Source organism: Lytechinus pictus, chromosome 4 (genome assembly GCF_037042905.1).
Source record: "Lytechinus pictus isolate F3 Inbred chromosome 4, Lp3.0, whole genome shotgun sequence".
Taxonomy (NCBI): Eukaryota; Metazoa; Echinodermata; class Echinoidea; order Temnopleuroida; family Toxopneustidae; genus Lytechinus; species Lytechinus pictus.
In genome coordinates, this window is record NC_087248.1 from 17,027,973 (window position 1) to 17,042,708 (window position 14,736).

Consider the following 14,736-nt stretch of genomic DNA (forward strand, 5'->3'; position numbering starts at 1 on the left):
CCCTCTTCAGATCTGAATTTCCTATATTTTCAGCTCGCACTTTGCGCTACTGAGATGCGTATGATAATCATGATTACTATGACTACAAAAAGCTCTTCATGTGTTTGAATGTGATTCTAACAAAATCAGCAATCGCTTGGCACTCGCATTGGATGACTATGGTGAGATATGTATACTCTTAATGGATTAAAAAAAAAGAAATAGTCCTTAAAATGTCCCTGTTTGGGGTCAATATATACAAAATTTTTCAGCTCGCGCTTCGCGCTCGCATCATTTTGTACGTGAAGTACGTATGGTCTTCATAAATTCCTACAAACAAGCCTTAGAATGCTTCTCTTCAGGTCTGAATTTCCTAAATTTTTAGCTCGCGCTTTGCGCTCGCAATATTTGATTAGTGAGATGCGTATTCTAATCATGATTACAATGACTACAAAAGGTGTTTCATGTTTTCTAACAAAATCAGCAAGCGCTTGGCACTCAAATTAGATGAGTATGGTGAGATATGTATTCTCTTATTTGATTTCTAAAAGATAATCCTTAAACTGTCTCTGTTTGGGGTCAATAAATACAAAAATTTCAGCTCGCGCTTCGCGCTCGCATTGTTTGTTTAGCGAGACAGATACGTATTTTTTTTTAAATTTAATAGCTTATTTTGACCCTTTTTAGGTATGAATTTCAAAAATTTTCAGCTCGCGCTTCGCGCTCGCATCATTTGATCAGTGAGATACATTACATATACGTTTAATGGCACAGTCCTTAAAATGTCTCTATATAAGGTCAATAGGCCTATAGCTGGTAATTGAGCGCGCTTTGCGCGCTCACTGAGCGACTCAAAATTTTTGCTGGTGCCCCCCCAATGCCGTGACCCACGGTACGCCACTGTATATATATATATATGCGTATGATAATCATGATTACTATGACTACAAAAAGCTCTTCATGTGTTTGAATGTGATTCTAACAAAATCAGCAATCGCTTGGCACTCGCATTGGATGACTATATTATTAATGGTAATATATATATATATATCGTGAAAGAAATGGATGAAGAGAACAATGGTAGGCGTAGCTTAAATCAAGGTTCCCAGAGCTATCTACCCTTTTGAAAAATTGGTGATGCCGAAAAAATGTCTCTGCCGGGAATCGAACCCGGGCCCCCAGCTTTGAACGCCGGTGCCTTAACCACTAGACCACAGAGACGGGTTAGTGGGTAGGGCGACCCCGATCCGGTTGACCGTCAGATAGACAGATTTTCGACACTATAATGACCAATCATAATTACCTTTGTCGGGTGTAGGTGGGTTTTGAACAATGACAAGCCGCCATGCCTCAGCTGGATCAAATAGCTTTGATACAGTACACGTATGGGAGAAAGTATACAAATGTGTGAAATTATACATGTACAACAGCTTTGGCAACTCTTTTATAAGAGAGTTGCCAAAGCTGTATATATATATATATGTGTGTGTATATATATACATATACATATATACATATATGTATATGTATATACATATACATATGTTTATTCATATACATATGTATATACATATACATATATGTATATACATATACATATATATGTATATATACATATACATATATATATGTATATATACATATACATATATATATATATATGTATATATATATATATGTATATATGTATATATATATGTATATATATATTTATATATGCAATATGTATATAATATAATTACAATCATTTCCACATCCTAGGGCGCCGCTCAGTCATTTTTAGAAATGACTATTACATATTGATATGAACAAAGATAAATATGACAACTATAGTTAAAAGAAGCCAATTTATGCATTGAAATTATTTATATAAATCCCCCAAATCACTCGCGTAAAAACTGTAAAGAGTGGGGGATATATATCCTCGCATTTTTCGAGGGGTGGGGAGTTGTCTGTACAATCATCCCCACTTTTCAAGACAAAAACATTTTTTATTAAATCATGAAATAAGTAATACAACTAATAATGCGTAGATTTACCATTAAATGCAGTTAATATGTGCTTAAATTTGCCAAACTATGCACTCAAATTACTCTCTATTACAACTACAATTGCACTTGCATACCAGCTTCCGATGCTTTATTAATCTTTTGCCGATAACTATAACCAAATTTAATTATTGTAAATTATAGATAATTCTTAAACCAGATTTTAACTGAACTTGCAATTCAAATATTCCCAGAAGGAAAAACCAGTTCCACTGGACCAGTTAGACCAGTAGAATTTTAACTGGTAACTCTGGAAATTGGAACATCGGTTTACTGGTCTAACTGGTCATACTGGTCCAGTTAAAATTTTACTGGTCCAGTTAAAAATTAAACTGGTCTTGAATTACTGGAATTTTATACTGGTCTTGTTTCTGGTGGTTGTTATACTGGTATCACTGGTCTTCGTACTGGTCTTCAAGCTGGTCTGTTTACTGGTATTTTCTACTGGTCTAACTGGTCCTCGAACTGGTCAAACTGGTCCTCGTACTGGTCTTACTGGATCAATTTATTATATGAATTTGGTTTGTTATATACCATGGTCTGTGAAATGTGATGGAAAAGATGGTTAGTAAATTAATCTTTCTGCTGTTATTTTAAATGTGATATATGAAATTACACATTTTCATTGTGAATTAGTTCACACATTTATTTGGAAAGTTTTTAAACAACAATGAGTGCCATTGTAAGTATAATTCCATTCTAAATCCTGATTTTTCTTTTTTAAATAGGAAATATGCAAATGAGGTAAACCACGTGATCAGCATCATCAGAATTACTGGTATTACTGGTCTTGACCAGTTCAATTTCAAACAATGAATTACTTTAGACCAGTTGACTATATCAGAGGAATGTATCTTGCTTTGATCTTAATCATAATTAAAGGAAATAATTATTTTAATGATAATGTTAATACTTGATAATTATGATATTAATAATAATTACAATATCGATAAAAATGATAACAGTAATAAGAATGATAACAACAATGATCATAATAATCATAATAATTATGATAATTATGAGAAGAATGATGATAACGATAATAACTTTCTCTGAATTGCAAGATTCATTTTCCATAATTCGTCAAATGATCTGACTTGAAATAAAATCATTATCTATTGGACCAGTAACACCAGTTTGATGAAAAACAATTTAACTGATATTACTACTTTGCTTCAACTGGAATGCAATTGTTTGAACTGGTCTCCAGTTGATTTATACTGGTCCAGTTAAAAATCAACTGGTCCAGTAAACATATACTGGAAACCAGTAAAAATCTACTGGAAACCATTTATTGGACCAGAAACACCAGTTTGATGAAAAACAATTTAACTGGTATTACTAATTGCATCAACTGGAATGCAATTGTTGGAACTGGTCTCCAGTTGATTTTTACTGGTCCAGTTAAAAATCAACTGGCCCAGTAAAAATATACTGGAAACCAGTAAAATTCTACTGGAAACCAGTAAAAATTCTAACTGGTCTTACTGGTTTTTCCTTCTGGGTGTATGTGTTTTGTAAATTTTACGTGAATCTTGTATACCTGGGTCAAAACAATGGCTTATGTTGACATATTATCATCATTTTTGTAGGTTCTGTGACGTGTATATACATTGTACATCGTATCTACATGTGTGTAAACCAGTACAGAAACTCCTTTATGGACAAAAAAGTTTTCAATTCAATTCAATTTCAATTCAATTAAATGTAAATCTTCTGCCGCGTTCAATTATCGCCTCGCTCTCGCGCACTCATGTATTTCTGAATTTGAGTCAATTCCTACGTTTGGCATTACTTATTTATAAGTTTTTATCCGCATCTGCATTATGCTGAGTATATGGTTTTAGTGGGTTATTTATGAATTGTAGGATTCCAACGACTTTGAACATGGTAATAGATCAGAAACCAATCAATATATCTTTAAGCGGGCTACTGGCCTGAATGGGAGGGGGTGGGAGTGATATTTTGGCACCTGTAAGGAACGAATCGATGGGAATAGTTTGTACAAGTATAGGCCTATCCAATAATTCAAGTGAAATGTACATATTGGTGAATTAAACTAGCATAATATATGAAATATGTATGAAGAAGATCAGAAGAAATAGTGTAGGAATATGTATAGAAATACATTTGATGCAAATAAAAAAAGGAAATTCTTACTGATGGCAGTTTATAAAACTGATAGCATGCCATGTATGAGAAATAATTTTGAGCTGTATTGAATTTTCCTTGAATCTTCATATCATGGGGAGGGGGGGGGGGCCGGGGGGGTGCCGGGGTGGTTGCAGGTACCGTATTTTCCAAATTTATTTGTTTACTCTATGACACCCTATTTCTATGACAAAGTCTCGTGTGAGCTTCTGCAAAAACTTATTTTCTTCAAAATAACGAGGTCTGAGAATGGAAGATCCAGTATTATATGGTGAATTTAGGAGGCAGTTGAAAGCTGTTCAAATTTCATTAAGAGTGAATGTAAAATCCATCGATAATACAACTGAAAAATGTCGACTGTAAGTATTGACCTGTCCTTGGCTTTCTCCGTTGAAACGAATGCGGTACGAGGGAAGCAGCTATGCCGCGCCGGCCGGCTGGCTCGGCTGGGCAAGTGTGGACGGTGTCGCGGCAAATCCGGGGGCTCGTTTCTCAACACAGGGGCCCGTTTCTCAACACATGGACAAGTTAGTCATATCTTTATCCACCAACCACGGAGTTAGTTCCAATCTTACTAAACCTGTTTCTCGAAAGGCTTCCCAACTAGTAGTAGTAGAATACCTAGACAGCTGGCAGCCGTCTGTTTCGAGGAGTTTTTTAACATTTTTTTTATTTTTTATTCTCCTCGTACACAGACGGCTCACTAGCGTGCAGCCACCATTAGGGGACTTGCAATGCGAAATCCCCCCGTCGGGGCTCTTCAATTTTTGTCTTTAATGAATAAAAATTTTGAAAATTAACGCGACAAAAATGCAAATTAATATTCCCTCTTGGCATTAATTGCCCAAAAACGGAGAAAAATCAAGTTAAAAGGAACAAAAACAGTGACTTACCTCGGCTGTCGCGCAAATTCACTTCCCCGTTTTATCCGATCTTAAGTACATAAACATATGGCCATTGAGTCCCCTGTACAGATCGCGCTAGAACTTCGGTCTCTGTATTTGGTGAGTGAAGCCAACGGAGTTCAGCTGAACAACCAACATAACAGAGACCGAAGCTTTTGGTCTATAGAATACCTTGATTGATATCGATAGACGATACAAGTATCGGTAAAAAGAGCAGACGAGACGTGTCACGTAGCCTTAGACTTACTTAGTCACAAAATAATTTTCAAAAAGAAAAATTATGAAAAAAATTGCTAATATTGTGATGAATTGGGAAATAAATATTTTCAAAATGATTGATAGCACAGGTGAATTATGCATCATACATGCTTAGACCACGAAGACTGGAGCATTAAATTGCAGAGAAAATTAAATTATGAATAATTCATTTCATGACTAAGAAATCACTTGTGGACGTTGTGATGGGTACCCCCGGGATATTTAATTTTAATAGTTTACGAAAGTAAACCATAACGGTTTTCTTTGTAAAATGATGACAACTATACGGTCTTTTACGATTCCAAATGTCATCAAAATATAGTTTAACGAAACATTTTTAATTAATAGTAGGCCCAGGCTATACCGAAACATACGATATTTGACAAATTATATGCATAAATTAGAGATAGAATTTATCCAACTGTTAATAGGGGTCTGAAAACAACAAATACGAGTTCAGTTATGGATGGCCTGACGTGGTAGAATCTTTATTATCAATTAAATGATTTTACTATTTCAAAATGAATGGTTTTGTGGCCTTTTAGTTTTACCAACAGTTTTTATAGTTTCTTTGTATTACAATTATCATTGAATGCATTATCCCACTTGTTTTGTGATATAATTTCAACCTCTATGATTGATTATGTAAGATTATAATTTTAAAATTTCTAGGCACTTTTGCATGTCATAGTCTACCCACGTGATGCCATTACGTCATTAAGAAAGAAGTTATAACCAGGGGCCGCGGAACCGGGGGGGCTGGGGGGGCCCCCCCCCACTTTTTTCCAAAACCGTGTACAAAAACGTAAAATTGACCATATGATTGTGATTTTTAGCATGGTCAGCCCCCCCACTTTTGGCTCAGCCCCCCCACTTTGAAAACCGTTCCGCGGCCCCTGATAACAGGTTCCGAGGTGTCATAAATATTTAGTAGGTTGTTGTACCCGATCTTGGTAAAGAGGGCTTTGTGAAACGGTTAGCGGACAAGTAGCTCACTATCTCCGATTTAGTTAAGAAGTTAGACTTATGACGGTGTTGAGAAACGGGCCCCAGCAGGGCCTGGCTCTGTAAGTGTAAGGCGTAACACAAAGATTAGCGATTAATCGCTAATTTGAAAGAACAATTCTGATTGGTTCCTAGTCAGTCTACAGTGCAAAATGCGCATGCAAAGATGATCTTGATAGCCCTTCATTTAGCGATTAATCGCTAACCTGGCTTTGTCTGTTACGTAGACAAAGCCAGCTTAGGTAGTCACACTCACAGCATCAACAATCAATGGCTTTAAGACAAAGTTAGACAAGTTCTGGTCTGCGTGGCATTATGTTCATGCATGGGAATAGTGCCTTTTTCATTTCAATACATTGGCACAGCACATTGCACAAATAGCACAGACTCAGTTTCCAAACTTTTCCAAGCTAGGAAGACAACAAAAAAGAACAAGATAGACCTGGAAACTTGACTGCAGATGCGGTATAAAGGTATAGACCAAAAGCTTCGGTTTCTGTTGGTTGTTCCGCTGAACTCCGTTAGCTCCACTCACCAATTACATGTGTACGAGGAGAAAAAAAAAAAAAAAAAAAATGTTAAAAAAACTCCTCGAAACAGACGTCTGCCAGCTGTCTATTACAGACCCTTGGACAAGTTAGTCATCTTTATCCACCAACCACGGAGTTAGTTCCAATCTTACTGAACCCGTTTCACGAAAGGCTTCTTAACTAGCATCCGGCATCCCTTTATTTTTTTCATATCGATGTATTGCTTATCGGTAGAGCAGACGAGAGTCGCGTAGTCGAGACGTAGCACACTTATTCAGTCATTGAATCAACATGAACAAGGCCAAGGATAACCTTGTAGTGTTAGTGTTAGTACATGTACTCCATGTGTGGCAATATAAGTTTGGTTGTTTGACACTGTCAGATTCCATTACAGCTAATCATCATATAAATTGGCTCTTAAGTAAATTTGATTCTTTGAAAAAAAAATTTAATAATTTTTTCTAAATTAAAAATAGAGATTGAAAAATGAAAATTTTCTTGCCATATTATTACTTTCCACCAATAGAGGGCGTACATAAAATATGCAAAAAATTCAAATCTTAACTGTATGGAAATGAGTATTTTTGGTCACAAAAGTGTTATTTTAATGATTTTTTAAAGTGTGTGTTGTTTACTGCATTGGCATATCATCTAGTCCTTTAGATTCCCCACAGGCAGGATGGTTGCAGTGAGCAAGTGACGTAGCCTAGGCTTTGACTGTCTATAGAAAGTTTAGTCACAAAATAGAATAAACTAATTTTCAAAAAGCAAAAAAATTTCAAAAAGCAAAATTAAGACAAAAGTCACTGCAATTATTGTGATGAATTGGGAAATACATTTAACGTCAACTGTTAATCAAAATATTAGCAGAGGTAAATAAGCATCATACATACCGGTACTTAATCCCTGAAGACTGGAGCATTCAATTGCTAAGCAAATGAAATTATGAATAGATTGTTTCTAATTCCTTTCATGACTAGAAAATCACATGTGGAAATTTCAAATGGGTACCCCCCACTCAAGGGTTCATTACATGCCGCAGCGCACAGAAACCAAGCCATAGCATAGAAGTCGTGTGTTGTGGATGCCAGATGTGGCGTCACAGCATGCGCGACTCACTAGCTAGAAATCCACTGCCAAATGTGGTTTGTGTGAGGTTAGTATACCGTACTAATACTAATCTCGCACTCGTGTGAGTTAGTACTGGTACCCCCGGGATATAAACTTTTAATAGTTTACAGAAGTAAACTATCATGGTTTTGTTTGTATAATGATGATAATTATACGGTTTCTTAAGATTCCAAATACCATCAAAATATAGTGTAACATAAATTGTTTTAATCTTTAGATACTGAAACATACATATTGACAAATTCTATGTATAAATTAGAATTTATCACAATGATGATAAGCGTCTAAAAACAACAAATACGAGTCCAGTTATGGATGGCCTGGCGTGGTAGAATCTTTACTGATTCAACTATTTTACTATTTTAAAATGAATGGTTTTGTGGCATTTTACCTACAGTTTTTTTTATAGTTTCTATGCAACACTATTATTGAATGATCTATCACACTTGTTTTGCAATGTAATTTCAACTTCTATGATTGATTAAGTAAGATTATACTTTTCAAATTTTGAGGAACTTTTGCATGTCATAGTCTACCCACGTGATGCCACTACGTATATGTAGATATTTAACCTAGATACATATTGCTTCCGTTATGCTAAAGATTTCACTTTCATTTGAAAAAAATATATATATTCTAGAAAAAAAAATAAAAAAAGTTTTCTTGGAAGGTACTTGGACTTCACCTGATGCTATTCAAAGAATTTTGTTAGCAGAGTATCATCACGAAAGCTGTAAGCTCAGCACTGTTGCTGGAAAAGAATAGCTTTTTATCACCTTGTATTTTCAGGAACTCTCCTCAAACATACAGTATAGAGGTCAGATCAGATGTCATCATCTTACTTTGTGACAAACCATTCAAGCAATGGACATTTATCCTTCCTGAGGGGCTCCATTCTCTACCTGGATCCTGCAGTGGACTGGAGTGGATCCAGGGAGAAGGGATCCAGATGAGACTCCAGCTGGAGACCAGTGATGAAGGTGATGGAGGAGAGAAGAGAGGGGAGCTGGACGAAGAGACTGGTGATCAGTTTCTCAAGGCATTGGATGATCCGAGCTGTGAAGTGACTTGCTCTAGATGTGGGGCAATACTTGTTCAACCTGCTAGGTGAGATACTGAACCTTATTTAGATCAGGGTAATGTTTCTTTGATATCATCGCCATGAATATAGATACACCTGTACTGATTATGCTTTGAGATTTTGCTTCCAAGTGTGAAATTCACAAGAATTTTTTTTTGGTGATTTTAATTCACTTTATTTGATTGATAATGCTATTCTAGGTAATGAAAATATTGACACTGACAGGCTCACCTCCGGGGAACATTCAAAATGAACCATATTGTCATTTGTTTATCAAGACTCAAGAAAATGTTATTCTCTTGTCCCACCAAGGCCAGTGAAATATTTTATGATTACCAGTATGCACTTCTATCGAGGGGTTATTTACTCTTCCAAAATATTTTGAATTTATAATCAATTTCAGCATTTGATTGCTAAAATAATTTTTTTTTTTACTCTCTTTTCTTTTCCTTTCCTTTCCTTTCCTTTCTTGTCCATTTCTCTCCCAGTGGCTTCAAGAAGGTCCTACCCCTGCCCTTGGGAGACTGGGGTGACATGGCGGCTGACATGTGGTGCTGTAAGAGCAAGGTCATCGCAGAGGAAAGGGGCAAGATGAGCCCTCTACAGTTGACCCCTGAAGAAGATTGCATCATGGTGGATGACCTTTATCTTCTCGTCAATTCAAGGATGTTAAACAAGGGGTCAGTCCAGATGGAAGTGAAGAAGAAGACAGTTGTGCCAAATAAACAGGGGGTAAGCAGTTATTGCATTCCTGTGCCAATACCTCTGACATGTACAATGATAATGCTAGAACTTCAAATATATAAGAGATAGAGGGTGCTTTATGCTTTATGCTGAATTATAACTGCGTAATGTTATTATCATTATCATCATCATGATCATCATTATTATTAGCATGATTATTTATGAAGAATACATTTTATGAGTAGGACTTGACAGGCCAATTATTCAGCTATGAGGTTGACATCATTAACTAAGGTTAAAGATACTAACCATCAAATAAAAAGTAGAACATTGTGAGTAGGGTACAAATACGTGTAGTATAGCATTAATTTTCCATATAAAAACCAACAAAAAATATAAGATGGAACCTGTTATTACAGGCTGAACTGTATGTTATGTCATCATAATCAATATTGTTTTTTGTAGGTGTCTTTACTGCAGGATTTGGCTATCTTGGGTCCTCAGCGTTTCTAGATTGTCTTTGAGTCTTGTTTTGATTTTCCAGAAAATTTCAGATCTGGTTTTTGAAAGGTTCTCATGAACAAAAATTGTATCCTATAAGCCCCTCAATCTCTTGATTTCTGTAGGTTTGGTCCTGTGTGTTATAGTTAGTGAATTTTACTATAATTCCTCTAAATGTATCACTTCTGGGCCGCAATCTATGACTTCTGTCAATATCCTTTGCATTTAGCATTGGATTCTGTCTTTGATCACATGGAGGGATGATAGTCTCATTCGTATTTTCATTCTCAGACTCATCGATTCTGTGAAGTACTGAGCAGTTTTTTGGTGTGCACTGGTCAGACTGACTTGTCATGTTTATCGGGCAAAGTTTGGACTCGATTGTCGAGAGAAGTGATTTCATCATCTCTTGTTTGCAGCTCAAATTCTAAATATACACATACTTTTTCAGTCCCCTTTTGTTGAGCATTTCATCACTCTCGGGCAATTTATGGAGTTTGTTACATTTACTCGTGTTTAGTTTTTCAGCTTGCTGTTTCGAATTGTGTGTGTTTTATGGTGAGGCCATGGTGAAGAGCACAAATATTCTCTTCGAATGATTGTTAATTCCAAGAATTGTGAATATACATACAAAAATCTCATCATTAAAATATGTCAGTAGTATATAAAGAAAATGAGAGTTTATGCGCTGGTTAGACGGTTGTTGGTTTGACGGAAGTTAGAAAACATGTCAATAATGGCGATGGCTATCGAATTATGAGAGTTATGATGATAATAAAAAATAAAATGCAAGTGTTTCTACAAACATTCCTGATAAGAACGTCACATTTCTGAGAAAGTGATGCAAGGCAGCAATTTGTTTCTCTGTAATAGCTCATATGTATATCATGAGTTACTTAACGATTTAAATTCATATATCTTTTGTTTTCATTGTTTATAGAGAACTAGTAAATGGTTCAGCATACTGTGTCAGAGGTGTGGTTGCATTCTCGGATCTATAGATAGTTCAGGTAAGTAAAGATATGAAAAGTGTGAAGTGTTCATGTGATACAGATAAAAATAATAATATGTGACATTTATAGATTGCATGATACAAATGTATTTGAGTGCTGCATAATATTCCGCAAGCATTAAACATACATGTAGCTGCGATATGAGGAGTTTTTTTTTGCATTTAAAGTACCCATTTACCTCTCCTGGGCTTAGTGTGGCAAATGCAAAGGTAGATCTGGACACCTTGCCAAAGGACATTGGTGCTGATGCAGGAATAAACACTGAACCGTGTGATCTGTAGTCCAGAGACATAACCTCTAGACCACAACACCTCATTAATAGATATTGTCTATTGCAATGGACAGAACTTGTGGAGAATTTCAATATTAATATTGTTTTATGTTATTCAAAGCTAAACTTAATGTAGTTGCAGCAAGTCTGTTACAACTACTTCATGAGAAAGTCAAAATCAAGGTTAATTGTCAACATTCATTGTAGATTTAGATTTGACACCTTTACATTTATAAACCTAACTTTGGGAAATTATGAAATCGAAGCTGAAAAAAGGATCGCACTGAAGATTGAAAACACAGATAAGCGCATGTGGGATAGTGTATTATTATTGCTTGGAAAAAAACCCCACACCTGACGAAATCATTTAACATATTTTTTATTCACACAGAGTTTTGGATTTTAAAGCTTCAATTCAAATGCAAGCATCTTCCCCATATGAAATTCTATATAAATCTAAATAAATTCTTCTCTTCTCTTTTTACTTGTCCATTCAGTATATCATCAGATACATGTTTTTCATCTATTCTTCCTGAAGAAGAAACATTTGCTTTCGTCATAGACCATCAAAATATGGATTAGTGAACTTTCTTTTATGAGGAAAATGGGTAACTTTAAGGAAGCCTGGTTATGCAAGTTTGACTACTCCCTTTACTAAGCTTTTACTGATGCGTTTATGAAATGATCTTTAACCATTTATCTCAATCCTGTCAACAGGGGGCAGCAGTCAGTTAGAAACCACCAAGCTATATCGATATGCAATCTGTATCCAGCAAAAAGAAAATGGACTTTCTCATACCATGTAAGATATAATGTTTTGATGATTGTATCCCCTTTAACAAACAAAAGTCAAATATATCTTGTAAATGGTAAGCAGTTACCTGTAATAATTCTGGGTTACCCTGAGGATATTGTGTGATGCAGATTATGTTCAGAGTAGGAAATTGTTCTGGGATGTTATTTTTCAGGCAAGAACCTGTCTTCAGGCCAGAGCAACTTATTTTCAGGCCATGGAAAACACCCTTTTGTGCAAAATGACTTCTTCTAGATTATTTTTAGACCTGTATATCTATGCATCATTGCCTTGTTTTTCCTCATTGAATACACTTGTCCCATACTGTCACGCACTGGCACTCATCACTTAGGGCAATGCAGGAACCTAAAATCCTAATAGTGTAAGGGCCCCACAAATCCTATGACTTGGAATACTTTAGTAAGATAAAGTATTGAGAGACAAAAGTTGTACTAGGTGCCACTTGTTATGTCAATACAGAATAGGAAACCCAGTATATTGTTGCTAGGAAGAGATAGAGTGACTGATATTAACATCTTCTCTTCTTTATTTCCCTCAAAGCAATCCTCTTCAACACACTATATGCACCTTGATGGTCAAACTGTTCAAGACTCAGATGACCTTCAAGTATATCATTGAGGATGAAGAGGAACATAGACCAAGGCTACTGGTAAGTTAGAAGATAATCAAGTGATGTTGTTGCTAAAAGAAAATTGTGAAAGTGATGAGCGATGAAAGAGTAAAAAAAGGGAGGGAAGGAATAATAAGTTTGCTGGTAATATGAGGGAGAATGTAACAGTCAAGATTGTTATCCAACTAGAGAGAGTTGATACTAGTGCTGAATAAATTGGATTCTTATTACTATTTCTTTTTTTCAATTATTACTGCCATCATCAACATTATCATCGTCATCGTAATCATTACCATCATCATCTTCATCATCATTGTCATCATCATCATCGTCATCATCGCCATCATCGTCATCATCATCATCATTTCTTTATCCAAGAAAAGTAGCAAATAAAAAAAATGAAGTTATTGATATTGTGAAATTACCATTCATAAATTTGTGATGTTCACCTTTGTGCACCTTTTCATGGTCTTCAAATAACAGTAAATATGTAGAAATAAGAAGGTTGTTTAAAAACAAACATATAAAAAAAAAAAATATACACTTAGTAGTGCTAGTTTTTGTATTCAACATATTTTTAATAGATTTTTGTCTGTATGAAATATTACTTTTTCTCTTTGGATATCAACTGCTTTCAAAATTATGAAGAAAATACAAAATAATATGAAAAGCAACACAGGGTCATAATATGCTAATCACAACGACTAGTTAAGAAAAAATAAAACCATTTTCTAAAAAAAACATTCTGCAATCATCTACCAACAGCATTTGTAATTCCTTTTCTTCTCAGGTATGGCTGTTAGGAATAGACACCAGGCTTCTGTATGGAGGAGCGCCATCTATCAACAGAGAAGAGACAGGGAATTCATCGTCTCATCAACCGTCCTCTTCTGTACCATTAGAGGGCAGCAGATTAGAAATCCAACTGAAGAGTCAACCAATCGTCAAGGTCCTCTATCAGACATGCACCAGTGATGCAGGTCAAAGGTCAGTAGTCTATGTTTTAAAGTCGCGTTTTAGACTGAAGAAAGAGGAGTTATAGGTGTGCTGCTTTCAGACTGGGGAGTATTTCACGAAAAGTTTTGTCAGTGATTTTTCACTTACTTAATTGCTCTCTTATTTGCAATCAGATACAAGGATTTGCATAAGATTATTGAATGGAATTCTTTGTGAAATATTACACCCTGTGATCAAACAACCTAAGAGTATACCTCATCCAAAGGTAATTTGTCAGGAGTCATATTAAAACCTTAAGAAATGATGATTGGTTGATGTTTGTTAAAATTATGAAATTTTTAAATTCATAATTGTGCTGATGTACATGTAACTTACATAGATATATGGTTTGGAAGATTCATTTCAGGAGTTTGAATGACTGTAATTCTGAAGCACAAAAGTAGATTACCTCTAGGTCTACAATCGCTTTGTTTATTTTTTTATTTACATGTACAGACCGTATGCCCCTCCATATGAAGGGAATCATTTGTTTACATTATTGTAAAAAAAATGGCTTGTTATGGTGGTTTAACTTTTTCTTCTTCTCAGCCTGTACTTTATACATGTACGTAAAACTGTCCATTTACTAATGTTTTTTGTCTATTGAGATTTCATGTATTATTAATATATTTTAAAGAATTCAATACCATTTACCCATGGAGCCTTTTAGGCCAAGGTCATCTGTCATCCTTGAAAGCTTTTCCCTCTCCTGAATTATGAATTCATTCAGGGTTTTTTTTTCTCCTGAAAAATGCCATG

General features: G+C 35.4%; 1 protein-coding gene across 2 annotated transcripts in view; it reads left to right on the plus strand.

Annotated features, from left to right (window-relative positions):
- The first annotated feature begins 4,339 nt into the window (after positions 1–4,339).
- The window catches only part of LOC129258375 (E3 ubiquitin-protein ligase E3D-like), a 64,822-nt gene continuing 54,425 nt past the window's right edge, over positions 4,340–14,736 (plus strand). Inside the window, exons 1-7 of one of the 2 annotated variants that reach the window (XM_054896663.2) lie at positions 4,340–4,537; positions 8,797–9,114; positions 9,577–9,820; positions 11,214–11,283; positions 12,275–12,359; positions 12,912–13,020; positions 13,772–13,968. In XM_054896663.2, the coding sequence (XP_054752638.2) occupies positions 4,428–4,537; positions 8,797–9,114; positions 9,577–9,820; positions 11,214–11,283; positions 12,275–12,359; positions 12,912–13,020; positions 13,772–13,968 (1,133 nt within the window). In that variant the 5' untranslated portion in view covers positions 4,340–4,427. The remainder of the gene's footprint in view (positions 4,538–8,796; positions 9,115–9,576; positions 9,821–11,213; positions 11,284–12,274; positions 12,360–12,911; positions 13,021–13,771; positions 13,969–14,736) is intronic. The other variant, XM_064098521.1, reaches the window with a different exon arrangement.